Source organism: Sphaeramia orbicularis, chromosome 18, assembly GCF_902148855.1.
Source record: "Sphaeramia orbicularis chromosome 18, fSphaOr1.1, whole genome shotgun sequence".
NCBI lineage: Eukaryota > Metazoa > Chordata > Actinopteri > Kurtiformes > Apogonidae > Sphaeramia > Sphaeramia orbicularis.
In genome coordinates this window covers 35,412,515-35,429,527 of record NC_043974.1, presented here as the reverse complement: position 1 = coordinate 35,429,527, position 17,013 = coordinate 35,412,515, and the positions used below count along the sequence as shown (strand labels likewise).

At 32.8% G+C, this 17,013-nt stretch overlaps 1 protein-coding gene across 2 annotated transcripts in view; it reads left to right on the top strand.

The window, feature by feature from the left end:
* The window catches only part of LOC115438835 (glucosidase 2 subunit beta-like), a 479,883-nt gene that overhangs the window by 13,950 nt on the left and 448,920 nt on the right, over positions 1-17,013 (top strand). For both annotated transcript variants that reach the window (XM_030162688.1, XM_030162687.1), the window contains exons 4-5: positions 8,069-8,126; positions 13,065-13,182. In XM_030162688.1, coding sequence (XP_030018548.1) covers positions 8,069-8,126; positions 13,065-13,182 — 176 coding nt within the window. The remainder of the gene's footprint in view (positions 1-8,068; positions 8,127-13,064; positions 13,183-17,013) is intronic.

Sequence of the window (17,013 nt, the reverse complement as noted above, 5' to 3'; positions counted from 1 at the left end):
CTTCCCCAAAAAGTCTCTAACAGTTTAAACCTGGTTTAGAGCATTTTTAAGGTTAACTACTGGCCAACTCACAAAACTCCCCTCTGATGGCTGCCACCCTTGGTAAGTTCCTGATGCCCTCTACTATAAAAGGTTTGGGAACCTCCCTCTTCCTGTTTGTCTGTCAGGCCTGGGATCTGGTGATGGGATGGAGAGAGCATGGAGTGAGCATCAAACAGTTAGGTAACAAAAGGAACAAAAGAACCAGACTTAAGCTATGCAAAATGTGTTTTGATCTGTGGGCCCATTATGTAGCTATTTCTAAGGATGCAAAAATAATAAATATGAAATGAAAATATGATTAATAGAAACAAACAAAACTAGACCAGCTAAGCTAGCAGGCCCAAACCCATGCTCCCCCTGTCACTCCAACCCAGAACCAGGCCCAGAGCCTGAGAACAAAGGACACAGGTTCAACCCACTCACAGGGCATGGGCTGCCACCATGACAATAAGTATTAGCAATATAAGCATTTTTAAGAATTTCAACCCATACAAGCCCTGTATAAATCAAGGCTTTCTTTGCCATACCTACAAAACTAGTCAATTCATCCTTATTGCATGTAGGTAAACTAGCTACAACAATACTGACTAGTTAAAGTACAAAAAAAAAAAATCGACAACAGGAAAATGCACCAAAATCTCCATGAACATAAACAGAAAAAGCAGGTATAATCATAACTGACATTTTCTGCTTTATGATTTCCTATCTTTCCTTAACTCTTTTAAACCTGATGTGTCATCGCTGACACACTCTGCACATATGCATTTTGGATGGCTTTAACTCTTTCACTGTTTGTGCGATTGGAACAAGTGGTGCCAGGCACAACAAACCCCGCCCCTTCCACATATTTCGCCCATTATAAGTAAATGGGAAGATTTAAAAAATTCATAAAAAATGTAAACTTTGACCTACTGTTCTCAAAATGTAATGAGGTCCATTTTGGGCCACTGGCAAACTAGAAACCAAATTTGGTATGAATTCAACTTATAGTTTTGCTGCAACAGACATTTGAAATTTTGCCCATTATAAGTAGCCCAAATAGGAAAAAAAAGATTTAAAAAGTTCATAAAAAATTGAAACTTTGACCTAATTTTCCCAAAATGTATTGACATCTATTCTGGGTCACTGGCAATCTACAAACCAAATTTGGTATGAATTCAACAGATAGTTTTGCTGCTACAGACATTTGAAATTTTGCCCATTATAAGTAAATGGGGAAAAAAAAAAGATTTTAAAAATTCGTAAAAATTTTTAATTTGGACCTGCTGTCCCCAAAATGTACTGAGATCTCTTTCGGTGTGTGTATAAGTAGTTTTTGAACATTTTGAGCACAATTTCAACAATACCGCGATAATAATGATAACCGTGATAATTTTGGTCATAATAACCGTGAAATGAAATTTTCATATCGTTACATCTCTACTTGCGCATCACTACCAGACCATAAAGTGAAAGCGAAACTTAGAGACGCTTTACTAATGCCTCTAAGCCTCCCGCTGTTGTGAAGCAAATTTTTGTTCTCCCTACTTTCGGAAACTTTAATTTGAGGGGGCAGGATGTTTGTTTACCCCCACCTCCCCAGAACCAGGCCTGGATCGGCCCGATTTCGTGACTAAATCCGATCCGATCTTCTAAAAATTGGCAGATCGGCACCCGATATCGATCTTTAACATCCCTAATTTTGGCCCAGTAGTTTTTATTTTGAGAATTTTTTTTTTTTTTTTTTCTAAATCAGTCTAGCTGCTTTTTGGCACTTGGTTGAACTCCAAAAAGCAGTTACATGGTAAAAATTGTCTATGGAAAGAACAAGGTCTATTCTATCAGCGTGTTTTAAAAGTTTTCTTACTGAGCAAATGGTTGAATTTTTATGAATATTTAAAATGCATCGTCAGACAGGCCTACTCAATTTCATAATTTCACTTTTATCTACTGCCATTTTATGAACCTATGTGTTTTATATATGTATATGTGTAATTTTAATTGTTTTATTTATTTTTAACAACTTTGTACGGTGACCTTGAGTGTCCTGAAAGGTGCCTATAAATAAAATTTAATATTATTATTATTATTATTATTATTATACATTCAGAAATCTCACCACTGACACATCAGGAATTAAAGGGTTACTAGCCTTACAATCATGTTGCTATACCCAGAACACTTTGGTGGTGACTGCTGGACAAATGTGGTACAGCATGCACGAATACACAACAGCATATTAACTGCCATCTAGAACCCAAGAATCACCACAGATCATAACAAATGGTGATAAATCGCTTAAAAAAGGTTAAATAGTGAGGAAAATTAATTTGGCAACTGACAGAAAAGTAGCACTGAGTCTTTATGGGTTAAATGAAGCGCCTATACCCATGTGACCCAATAAGCCAGGACAGATATGGAGGTATTTTTCAGTTTTTAAAACAAACTTGATGCATTTCCATCATAAAAAAATAAACCAAAATCTACGAATGTCAAGATATTCATATAGTCCATAAACCCACCAAGTTTCATGCAGTCTGATGGATGCATCTGTAAGTTATGCAGACAGACATGAGGGAGAATAACACCCATCTGTGGGACTCCGGGTAGCAAATACAAATCTATAAAAATATAAAAATAAAGTTTTATGTAACCGCAAAGCTACAACTTTATCACTTCTCACTTTCTATATGAACTAGTGGCAAATTCACATAGTTTAACAGTTTAATTTCTACCTGTAGCAGTCTAAAACAATAACAAAAGACATAGTTTGACGATGTTTGAAGTAGTGTGGGATCATGGGAGTTGTAGTTGTTTTCACCTTTATTAAAGCTAAAGGATTAAAGGTTACAGTTAATGCTATATATCACAGCAGAATGGGCCAGGCCTTTATTTCTAATTCCCTATGTTTTAACATCACAACGAGGCTTTATACTATGACCAGTTCAACTGATCAAACTCAAAGTTTACATAATGATTTTTTTTTTTTTTAAAAAAGGTCGTTAGTCTGTCAGTGAATATTGACATTTTTAAATAGTTTTAAAAATTTTTGACAGTGTTTCAATGTTCATAATTTTTTGCAAAACTTAAGTCTAACCGAACAGACCGAAACAGCACAAAAGAAGCAAGAAGATGAAAATAATGTAAAAGATGTTACTATAGAAAATGTAGAAAGATACAGTTGTAAGGCAAAGGTCAAATTGTAACAGATGAATAAAATGACTGACAAAATGTACCCCCCCCCAAAAAAAACAGTATTACAAAATGTCATTTTAGATGTGTTTTCTATGCTTACCTATTATTATTTTCATATATTCCACCACTTTTGTGAAGTCTTTAAACCTATTTCAACATTAAGACACTTCATCCACTTTAGTGAAGGTGTGTTTTCACAAGAGATTTGAACATTTCCAAAAAACCTGACTTGAAAATGTGTAAAAATTGAGTGAATACCCTTAGAGCTCTGAGTGCTACAGGTTAAAGGTGCAACAAAATGTAGAACATGTGATAAAGAGACTGTCCAACATTGTTTTGATGAGATTAGACAGAACTTTATTGATCCTTTGGGTAGAGTCACCAGGAAATTGACGTTCCAAAAGCAGCACAAACACCCAATATACACACAAGAAATAACACGAGAAGAAAGAAGAAAGCAATACAATAATTACAAAAAACAGTAGTGCAAAAATTTTAAGTGCACATTGGAAAGTACAGGTAGAAACAAGTGGTGAAGTAGTAATGATAGTAATAATAATAATTAGTAGCTTATTATGTTATAATATTATAGTACGCACAATGTGTATATGTATGGATTTATAGATATATTATCGGTTTTTTTACAAATATTTTTTATATTTACTTACATAATATATATCGTTTTTATATTTATTATAGTTAATTTATATAGTTTAATAATCACAAAATAAAAGCACTAGTAGAGATAAGTGGCAAAGTAGTAAATAATAATAACAAGTAGCTTATTACGTTATAGTATGCACAATATGTTTATGTATGTAGATATAATATATCTATATAGTTTTTTTTATATTTATTTCATTTCTGACGGTTAATTTATATAGTTTAATAATCACAGAATAAAAGTACTAGTAGAGATAAGTGGCAAAGTAGTAAATAATAATAACAAGTAGCTTATTACGTTATAGTATGCACAATATGTATATGTATGTAGATATAATATATCTGTATAGTTTTTTTTATATTTATTTCATTTATTACGGTTAATTTATATAGTTTAATAATCACAGAATAAAAGTACTAGTAGAGACAAGGGGCAAAGTAGTAAATTATAATAATAAGTATCTTATTCTGTTATATCATATTATAGTATGCACAATATGTATATGTATATATAGCTTAATAATGTCAAAATAAAAGATATAATAAAGTGATAATAGTAATAGTAGTCATAACAATGATACACAAGTAATATAAGTATCTAAGTAAAAAAAATTTTTTAAAAATAAATAAATAAATAAATAATGATGATGATGATTATACTACTACTACTACTACTACTAATAATAATAATAATAATAAGTAGCTTATTATGTTATAATATTATAGTACGCACAATATGTATATGTGTGGATTTATAGATATATTATCGTTTTTTTTTGTAATATTTTTTTATATTTACTTACATAATATGTATAGTTTTTATATTTATTATAGTTAATTTATATAGTTTAATAATCACAGAATAAAAGCACTAGTAGAGATAAGTGGCAAAGTAGTAAATAATAACAAGAAGTAGCTTATTACGTTATAGTATGCACAATATGTATATGTATGTAGATGTAATATATATATATATATATATATATATATATATATATATATATATATATATATATATATATATATATAGTTTTTTTAAAATATTTATTACATTTCTGACGGTTAATTTATATAGTTTAATAATCACAGAATAAAAATACTAGTAGAGACAAGGGGCAAAGTAGTAAATTATAATAATAAGTATCTTATTCTGTTATATCATATTATAGTATGCACAATATGTATATGTATATATAGCTTAATAATCTCAAAATAAAAGATATAATAAAGTGATAATAGTAATAGTAGTCATAACAATGATACACAAGTAATATAAGTATCTAAGTAAAAAAAATTTTTTAAAAATAAATAAATAAATAAATAATGATGATGATGATTATACTACTACTACTACTACTACTACTAATAATAATAATAATAAGTAGCTTATTATGTTATAATATTATAGTACGCACAATATGTATATGTGTGGATTTATAGATATATTATCGTTTTTTTTTGTAATATTTTTTTATATTTACTTACATAATATGTATAGTTTTTATATTTATTATAGTTAATTTATATAGTTTAATAATCACAGAATAAAAGCACTAGTAGAGATAAGTGGCAAAGTAGTAAATAATAACAAGAAGTAGCTTATTACGTTATAGTATGCACAATATGTATATGTATGTAGATGTAATATATATATATATATATATATATATATATATATATATATATATATAGTTTTTTTAAAATATTTATTACATTTCTGACGGTTAATTTATATAGTTTAATAATCACAGAATAAAAATACTAGTAGAGACAAGGGGCAAAGTAGTAAATTATAATAATAAGTATCTTATTCTGTTATATCATATTATAGTATGCACAATATGTATATGTATATATAGCTTAATAATCTCAAAATAAAAGATATAATAAAGTGATAATAGTAATAGTAGTCATAACAATGATACACAAGTAATATAAGTATCTAAGTAAAAAAATTTTTTAAAAATAAATAAATAAATAAATAATGATGATGATGATTATACTACTACTACTACTACTACTACTAATAATAATAATAATAAGTAGCTTATTATGTTATAATATTATAGTACGCACAATATGTATATGTGTGGATTTATAGATATATTATCGTTTTTTTTTGTAATATTTTTTTATATTTACTTACATAATATGTATAGTTTTTATATTTATTATAGTTAATTTATATAGTTTAATAATCACAGAATAAAAGCACTAGTAGAGATAAGTGGCAAAGTAGTAAATAATAACAAGAAGTAGCTTATTACGTTATAGTATGCACAATATGTATATGTATGTAGATGTAATATATATATATATATATATATATATATATATATATATATATATATATATATATATATATAGTTTTTTTAAAATATTTATTACATTTCTGACGGTTAATTTATATAGTTTAATAATCACAGAATAAAAATACTAGTAGAGACAAGGGGCAAAGTAGTAAATTATAATAATAAGTATCTTATTCTGTTATATCATATTATAGTATGCACAATATGTATATGTATATATAGCTTAATAATCTCAAAATAAAAGATATAATAAAGTGATAATAGTAATAGTAGTCATAACAATGATACACAAGTAATATAAGTATCTAAGTAAAAAAAAAATTAAAAAATAAATAAATAAAGAAATAATAATAATGATGATGATGATTATACTACTACTACTACTAATAATAATAAGTAGCTTATTATGTTATATTATAGTATGCACAATATGTATATGTGTGGATTTATAGATATATTATCGTTTTTTTTGTAAATATTTTTTTATATTTACTTACATAATATATATAGTTTTTATATTTATTATAGTTAATTTATGTCGTTTAATAATCACAGAATAAAAGCACTAGTAGAGATAAGTGGCAAAGTAGTAAATAATAACAAGTAGCTTATTACGTTATAGTATGCACAATATGTATATGTATGTAGTTATAATATATCTATATAGTTTTTTTTATATTTATTTCATTTATGACGGTTAATTTATATAGTTTAATAATCACAGAATAAAAGTACTAGTAGAGACAAGTGGCAAAGTAGTAAATTATAATAAGTATCTTATTCTGTTATATCATATTATAGTATGCACAATATGTATATGTATATATGGGTTAATAATATCAAAATAAAAGATATAATAAAGTGATAATAGTAATAGTAGTCATAACAATGATACACAAGTAATGTAAGTATCTAAGTAAAAAAAAAAAAAAATAATAATGATTATACTACTACTACTAATAAGTAGCTTATTATGTTATAATATAGTATGCACAATATGTATATGTATGTACTGTATATAGATATAATATATAGTTTTTTATATTTATTTTGTTTATTATAGTTAATTTATATAGTTTAATAATCATCGAATAAAAGTACTAATAGGGACAAGTGGCAAAGTAGTAAATTATAATAATAAGTAGCTTATTATGTTATATAATATTATAGTATGCACAATATGTATTTGTATATATATATGGCTTAATAATCTTAAAATAGAAGATTTAATAAAGTATTAATAGTAATAGTAGTCATGACAATGATATACAAGTAATATAAGTATCTAAATAATAATAATAATAATAATAATAATAATAATTATAAGTAGCTTATTATGTTACAATATATAATATCATAGTATGCACAATATGTATTTGTATATATGGTTTAATAATCAGAAAATAAAAGATATAATAAGGTGATAATAGTAATAGTCATAACAGCGATATACAAGTAATATAAGTATCTAAGTACTACTACTACTACTACTATTACTACTAATAGTAATAAGAAGTGAGAGAACTAAATTACCACCAGCAAGAAATGGTGAAAGACTCAGAATAATAGACATTATGACTATTCTAGATGTACTTTTATAAATCCGTGTACTAACGTGACTTAAGATGAGCTTGAACCGAAAACCTGTGACCCCTGTTATGAACTACAACCTTCAACACAACCAGCGTAGAAGTTGGTCCCATTTGGTTTCTCCACTGTAGTCCCCGCTCACGTCTGTTTCCGCCGTTCCACGCTGACTTAACCCAAATTAATTAGCGTAAAAGCATACTGTTCCCGTCGTCTTGTTGATGTGCTGTGTGCTCTCTCTGTTCTCTTCTATGTGCATTGGATGGGTTTCTCCGGCGTTTTCCTGCCAGATTGCTGCGACGCTTCGGATGAATACAACAGCCCCTCTCGCTGCCAGAACTCTTGCTGGTCAGTTCAATATTTGAGAGAGATTCAGTATTAGAAAAAAATTAACACACGCTGATTGTCTTTCCAGTGAAGTTGTCTTTAAAAACATATGTGTGTTTTATATTAGAGTATCTGTGTGATGGATGGGTACGCTGCCCTGCATCCATCACTGATAGTGAGTCATTCATTGTTCCACCAGGGGGCATGGTGTCACTATGATTAAAAACTATGGAGTACACACTGAGATGGACTGTATATGCATCACCAAATTGTTTTGAGGAATCCATCCGTGATAAAAACAAATGTGACGCACCGCCTCATTACACTTCCCTCTCAGCACTGTAAATTGTACCTTTTCCTCTGCCACGTTTTCCCCCGCAGAGGATTCAGATTCTATAGGAAACAAATGAAAAACCGCATAGATCGTAGATCAGTGAGCAAAGGTATTTTTAAGAACCCTGTTTTAACCCTTTATCGCGCAAAGTGACTATTTTTGGTCATTTCTGCATGCATTAGAAGGCAGTGGTGGCAACATTTACAATGAGGACAGTGAGTCCACAATCTGAGGTCCAATGTGGTCTACAGGGTCTGTAAGGTCCACCTCTGCATGAACAGTGAGTGTACCTGCTTCGTTAGGTACCATGAAGTAATGGTACTAATGTAAGTAACGATATTCAAAGGGATAATATGTATTATGTTACTTATGTTGTAGTTATGTTCATTTCACCACATGTGTTTTTCTTGTATTTTAATATATACTTCTTGGATTTTTTTTTTTTTCTTTTGCCATTTATTGGTAAGGAACCAAATATAGTAACTTCATTAACCCTTTATAGGGCACTGTACTCGGAAATTCAACCTTAGTGTGTTATTGGACACCGTCATCTACCTCCTCATCGGTTGCCGTGACAACAGCCTCCCTCCTCTTGCCATAAAACATCAGAGCAGCCCTTGCTAAAAAGTAAACACGTCATAAAACAACTATTATGAGGTCAAAAACTGACAAAAATCACCCTTGTTTCCTTCAATTTCTTGTTCATTTTAATGCCTGGTACAACTAAGGGTACATTTGTTTGGACAAATATGGATAAGGAACCAAATATGGTAACTTCATTAACCCTTTATAGGGCACTGTACTCTGAAATTCAACCTTAGTGTGTTATTGGACACCGTCATCGACCTCCTCGTCGGTTGCCGTGACAACAGCCTCCCTCCTCTTGCCAAAAAACATCAGAGCAGCACTTGCTAAAAAGTAAACACGTAATAAAACAACTATTATAAGGTCAAAAACGGACAGAAATCACCCTTTTTTCCTTCAATTTCTGGTTGATTTTAATGCCTGGTACAACTAAGGGTACATTTGTGTGGACAAATATGGGTAAGGAACCAAATATGGTAACTTCATTAACCCTTTATATGACACTTGAATTGAAATACTCTGAAATTCAACCTTAGTGTGTTATTGGACACTGTCATCTACCTTCTCATCGGTTGCCGTGACAACAGCCTCCCTCCTCTTGCCATAAAACATCAGAGCAGCCCTTGCTAAAAAAGTAAACACGTCATAAAACAACTATTATAAGATCATAAACTGACAAAAATCACCCTTGTTTCCTTCAATTTCTGGTTCATTTTAATGTCTGGTACAACTAAAGGTACATTTGTTTGGGAAAAATATGGGTAAGGAACCAAATACGGTAATTTCATTAACACTTTATAGGCCACTGTACTCTGAAATTCAACCTTAGTGTGTTATTGGACACCGTCATCTACCTCCTCATCGGTTGCTGTGACAACAGCCTCCCTCCTCTTGCCATAAAACATCAGAGCAGCACTTGCTAAAAAGTAATCACGTAATAAAACAAATGTTATAAGGTCATAAACAGAAAAAAATCACCCTTGTTTCCTTCAATTTCTGGTTCATTTTAATGCCTGGTACAGCTAAAGGTACATTTGTTTGGACAAATATAATGATAAAAACAAAACTAGCTCATAGTAGTTTAATTTCAGAGCTGATATCTATCCATTTTCCATGGTTTTCTTGATAATAACCAAAATCATTTCAGTTCTTATATCAATATCTATGGCATTGTACTGACAAAAACAGTGCTTTGAGGCATCCCATGTTTTCTTTTCTGTCTGTTTTAGTCACATGATACACACAGGAGTTAGTACTGGATTGCATAATCATTGTTTTTGATGACTTTTGATGGTCTAATAATTTTTTCCGCGACTATATATTCACTATTTACGGCTTGAAAATTTCTATAGAATCTCTTGGAATCACTCGACCTTAACCTCAATAGTCGCTTTTCCATTGACCCTCAAATTGTGCAAATATAACTTGCGCATAAAAATGTACCTAATGGAAAACCGACAATTTCGCCAAAAGTCTAATTTTTCGATTAAAAGTTTTTGCGCTGGCAGGAAGTCTTTTTTTGGGCGTAGCACAAATGGTATATCATGCAAAACTGCAATGGAAAGACCTTTTTTCACAACTAGAGTCAGGTGAATTAAAAAACTGGATGTTGATGGAAGTTACAACAAGCGAAGAAGAAGAAGAAACATGTTGCAGTACACGTGGACACACCAGGAAATCCAATCATTTTTTAATTTAGTACGTGATAGAGGGGTAATATATAATAATAATGACTATATCTGTAAATCTACACCATATTTTCGTTCGTCGCCATGTTTATGGAATGACTTCTCGTGTCATCTCACGATAATAAATAAACAAATCATCGCATTTGTGATTTAATGGAAAAACCGACATTACGCACTTCTGTTTTTTCGCCATTTTAGTAAATATCGGTAAAGTTTTGCACAGATGTCTGATGGAAAAGCGACTATTGAAGCATGGGATTGGCCCCATATTTAATATTGGTGGAAATGACCAAAAATAAGCACTTGCTCGATAAAGAGTTAACGTTGATTTTTTTAATGGAAAACCGACAATTTTGCCAAAAGTCTCATTTTTCGATTAAGTTTTTGCGCTGGCAAGAGGTGGTTTTTCAGGTGTAGGGCAAATGGTATATCACACAAAACTGCAATGGAAGACCTTTTTTCACAACTAGTCAGGTGAATTAAAAAAACAGATGCTGACGTACGTTACAACAAGCGAAGAAGAAGAAGAAACATGTCGCAGTATGTGTGGACACACCAGGAAACCCAATCATTTTTGAATTTAGTACGAGATAGAGGGGTAATATATAATAATAATGACTATATCAGTACATCAACACCATATTTACGTTCGTCGCCATGTTTATGGAATGACTTCTAGTGTCATCTCACGATAATAAATAAACAAATCATCGCATTTGTGATTTAATGGAAAAACTGACATTACGCACTTCTGTTTTTTTGACATTTAGTAAATATCGGTAAAGTTTTGCGCAGATGTCCAATGGAAAAGCGACTACTGTTCTACTGCTCCGGCCCATTTGAAATCATATTGAGCTGAATGTGGCCCGAAAAACCACCTCTTGCCAACGTAAAAACTTTTAATCAAGAAACGAGAGTTTTGGTGAAATTGTTGTTTTTCCATTAGGCAAATTTTTACGAGCAAGTTATAGTCGCACAATTTGAGGGTCGATGGAAAAGCGACTAATTACATAGTAGCCTATAATTAATAAAAGCTCCAATATTTTCTCTTGAAACAAATCATCGCATTTGTGATTTAATGGAAAAACCGACATTACGCACTTCTGTTTTTTCGACATTTAGTGAATATTGGTAAAGTTTTGCGGAGATGTCCGATGGAAAAGCGACTATTGAAGCATGGGGTTTGCCCCATATTTAATGTTTGCGGAAATGACCAAAAATAAGCACTTGCTTGATAAAGAGTTAACCTTGATTTTTTTAATGGAGAACCGACAATTTTGCCAAAAGTCTCATTTTTCGATTAAAAGTTTTTGCGCTGGCAAGAGGTGGTTTTTCAGGCGTAGCTCAAATAGCATATCATGCAAAACTGCAATGGAAAGACCTTTTTTCGCAACTAGACTCACATGACTAAAAAAAAAAAAAAAAAACGGATGTTGATGGACGTTACAACAAGTGAAGAAGAAACATGTCGCGGTATGTGTGGACACACCAGGAAACCTAATGATTTTTTAATTTAGTACGAGAGAGAGGGGTAATATATAATAATGACTATATCTGTAAATCAAGACCATATTTACGTTTGTTGCCATGTTTATGGAATGACTTCTCGTGTCATGTTGCGATAATAAATAAACAAATCGTCGCATTTGTGATTTAATGGAAAAACCGACATTACGCACTTCTGTTTTTTCGACATTTAGTAAATATCGGTGAAGTTTTGCGCAGATGTCCGATGGAAAAGCGACTATTGAAGCATGGGATTGGCCCCATATTTAATGTTTGCAGAAATGACCAAAAATAAGCACTTACTTGATAAAGAGTTAACCTTGTTTTTTTTTACCTAACAATAACCAATTTTGAAACGGTTCATAAAAGTAATAAAGTCTTTTTCAGTCCTCCAATAACACATTAAGGTTGAAATTTAGATTTATAAAGTATTTCTATCAGTGCTCTATAAAGGGTTAAGCTCCGGCCAGGTTGTATTTATCCGCCGAAACAGACCCTACATGCATCAATGTAACTTTTAATACAGTAACCCACTTCTTTTGTTGACAGTTCTCTATTATTTCATTCATTGCCACTGGGCTCCGAAGCACATGCAGGCAGAGTATATCTCATTATGGTTTCACAAGGTCCACACTCATATTGTGTTTGCCAGACTCCAAAAACAATTTAGTTCAGCCACAGAGCATCAGCCTCCATCTTATTTACTCTGCCTATTTGGACTCCCGCTGCATTGTGGGCCCTTACAAATTGGATCGCGCCATCTCGATGACCGTAGCGGGGGTGGCCAGCGGTTTTTCTCTTGGTAATGATGGGGCCGCGCATCATCATCTCTCCTTCTTTCTTCAGGAATCTGGGACAGCAGGAAAGAGCGTTGGTCGAGGGCCAGATGAGGACCCTGGATGAGGGTTTACGACTCAAGCAGCAGCTAATCGAGGAGGGAGTGCTGCTCTGGAGGGAGAAACAGGTACACGGGGTTCAGCCGGAGTAAGAAACACTAAATGACATGGAGTTGTAACAGGATGTTCCCCCAGAAAAACAGATCCTGTTTTTACCCTTGAGTTTTTTTGCTGTTTGACCTGTTCAAAATACACACAGAGTTCATTAAGTGGTCTATATATAAAGAAAACCCTGCGGGGGCTGTGTATATTTAAAGGAATATGCTGCCTTCAATGGTCGTGAACCACAAAGAGCCATGCACCAAATACTTCACTTTATTTTTATTGTGTAACTTCCAGAAAACAAGTAACCAGACTATTTATGCACATTCTTGGACTTAAAGCAGAGCAGGGATAACAAAACTTTTATATCAAGTAGCAATAGATTTCCTCCTTTTAACCAAATATAAGTGGCTTTCCACATCAACTAAATCATCGACTATGTAATTCAGGTTGCACAATAATGCATTGCAGTGTTTATTTATTACCAGAGAGCCCCTTTAGTACTCATTTTGAGTTCTGTGTTCAATGAAAAGACTAGTAGAGCAGCAAAAATATGGCAATGACACAAGTTTTATGATTCATATACTGCAATATACACTGCCCTGTGGAAAACAGGACGCACAAAATATATGCTGGACTGTATGAGCCTTGCTTTTCATTTTATTTATTCATTTATTTATCAGGGGCATTGCAGTGAAACAATGAACAGTGTTGTGTAAGTAACTTCCAAACTGTAATGCATTGCAGATTACTTGTTACTGTTATTTAAAAGTAATTACGTACCTGACAATATTACTGTCTCAGAATTGTAATGCGTTACATCAAGGTTAAAATTTTATTTGTTGTTTCATCATATAAAATTAGGGATGCACCAATACCACTTTTTTCCAGACCGAGTACGAGTACTTACATTTGAGTACTTGCCGATACCGAGTACCGATACGAGTACTTAATCCCATTCCAGTTCTTAGTTCCTTTTGTAAATGCGCTTTATTGTCGTTGTCATTAGTCTGACTGGAACAAAGTGCTGCTACTGACATTTAATGTGTTGGAATGAGCGTTTGTCAATTAATCCACCAGGGGGCGCTGCTCTGAATTAACCATACTGGACAAATACCACGAAGAAGAGTAAAGTTTTTTGAGAAGAAGAAGAAAGTCAGTAATAACAAACATGGAGACGACAGAGGCAACACTAATGTGATACTAATATTGTGGCGTTTTCGCTAGTAAGGTTTAACAGTTTAGCTTCAGCAGGAAGAGAAAAGAGAAATGAGTGATAAGTTTCATTTTCACTTCCGCTGGCGGTGGTCCGCACTGCTCCGTACTCCCGCTGGTATTCTCATTCTGGGTACGCAGCCGCCAGCACCTGGAAAACAGATGGAATGTACTCAGAGGACGGACAGAACACTGCGTCTGTATCTGTCTGTGTCTGTAACGTTACTGTCAGTCAGCGTTACTTTGATCACCGTCATTTATTTTGAAAAATCTCCACACTCTTCACACTCCACACACATTATTCCACCGCTGCGTACCTGCTGCACTGAACTGTGAATGTCAAACGGCTGTGAGTGGTATCGGTGCATTTGTATCGGATTACTTTTACGAGTACGAGTACACATACTGAGTATCGGATGCACCGATACTGATACCAGTATTGGCATCGGTGCATCCCTATATAAAATACACAAAAACGAAACACTGTACTCAGGTCCTGATTGTCAGCAGCATTTAGTAAATACTATAAAATACTGATAAAAATACTCAAATACTGATTTAAAAAAAACACAAAAACAAAACATGGCTCCTGTATTACTTCTCAGTTACATACAGACTCTTGTCATAAATTCCCCCCCCACACACACACAAATATAAGCAATGGGAGAGCCTTGGAACGCATACATTTGCTTCCCAAAGTACATGTGGACGGATAGCTCAGTAAGTAACGCTACGGTCTACAATGTTCGAATCCCAGCAGGAACACTTGCATTTTTTTCAACATTTTACATGTCCAAACAGGGGGCGTGGCTCTGAGGACACCGGTAGATAAAGCCACAATTGATAAAGAATTCTAACTAGTCATAGAAACGTTAGCTTACCTTGTCATTGCTGATCACAGGGATAGTGCTAACTAGCTAACTAGCTTCTGTAAAGCAGGGTTAGGGTTAGTAATGAGCATGCGTCCATGTGGACAATGGACTGTCTTCTGTCGTCTTCACCGATTGGCTGAACACCAACAGGAAATAGAACTGTACTGCTGCATTTTAGACTCCTTAAGGCAGTGGTTCCCAACCTTTTTTGGCTCGTGACCCCATTTTAACATCAGACACTTCTGGCGACCCCAGATACTCAAAACAGAGACATTTTTGGGCTAAAATTAATTTGTTTTTGATCATGTAATAGTTTAATATACTATGTTACAAATTAATATTAATTTTAGACGACATTTAGTCTATATAATGTATATTATTGTGGACGGAGGCAGTAAATCCAGGTGTAGATTACTGCACAAGGTGAGAATTTTATTTTCCTTGGTCAGGATATGTACAGTCAGTCCAGCTTGGATTTACAAGGCTGACAATTAATACTGAACAAACAAGAACTCAAACTATGAATTATGAAAGAGCTGCAGCATCTGAAACTGACCACAATGAACATTTGACAGATAAACAGAACCACAGTGCTTCAGTTTCAGACTCACAGTTTGTCATGTCTTTTAAGTATTGTGATTGTCTCTGTCAACTCGCCATATATTTTTTATAAGTAGCTAATTTTTATTTAATTTTTTATTTTGTCTCAATTACTAGAAATTCCAGGTGACCCCATGTTGGGTCCTGACCTCAAGGTTGAAAAACGCTGCCTTAAGGTCTCATGGTCTTCCTGTTTTTTTTGGTTTTTTTTTTTCAGATTATGGGCAAAAAGTGTGTTGTAACGCAAGCGCTATTCAGAATGTACTGAGTAAAATACTGCTGAAACCTTTTCTGGGGACGATCGGCAGTCGGGTTTGTGTGTCTTCACCCTTGAATCCAGGTGGCACTGTATTACCAAACTTTAAACATGGTACCACATTGTCTTTCTTTAAACCTAACCCTAGATTTTGGTTGTTAAGATGGAGTGGAAAAGTCGAAAGGCTCAGGATTATGTCTATAATAACTCTGATAACAACCTCTAGTCGCAGGGTCTGAAACACAAAACATAGTATTGCAAAACTGAGTGGGAATGTGCTATTGTAACTCCCCTACATGTGAAAGCAATTGCAATGATTGACATTTGAACAGGCTTGATAATTAATGTTTTATCTTATATTCCAATTTAGTGTCAGACTTTCTTACATTGTGATAAACAGCTGAAGCAGGTTTTTTTTTTTGTTGTTGTTGAAAATATTGACATTATTTTCCCAAGGAAACAAATGCACTCGAGAAGTGAGTGTTAAATAAATAAGCCATCAAAGCGTCTACCATTAAGTACTTAATAACGGGTACAATAAAAGGTAAAATTTGGCCCAAACTGTGCCACAACAACACTAAAATAATACAGCTAAATGTGCGTTAATAAGAGAGTTGAAGCATATATTTAAAAGCAACTTTTCTTAGGTAAATCATTGCTTTTACATCTTTTTACATAGTTGCACAGCACTGGCTTTCACTTAAATCAGTTAGTGTTACAGCATCACAGTATAATCAGCAAATGCATTAACAGTACAATAGGTGTTAATTGTCACTGTCGGGCGGAAACCTCTTATGTCCAAAATGATTATTTTTCAGGAAACTGTAAAAATGATCTATATTCTAAATAAATGAATGGAGTTAAGTGGTGCAGTCACAAGACGTTTTCAACACTTTTCATTAGTTAAATATCTC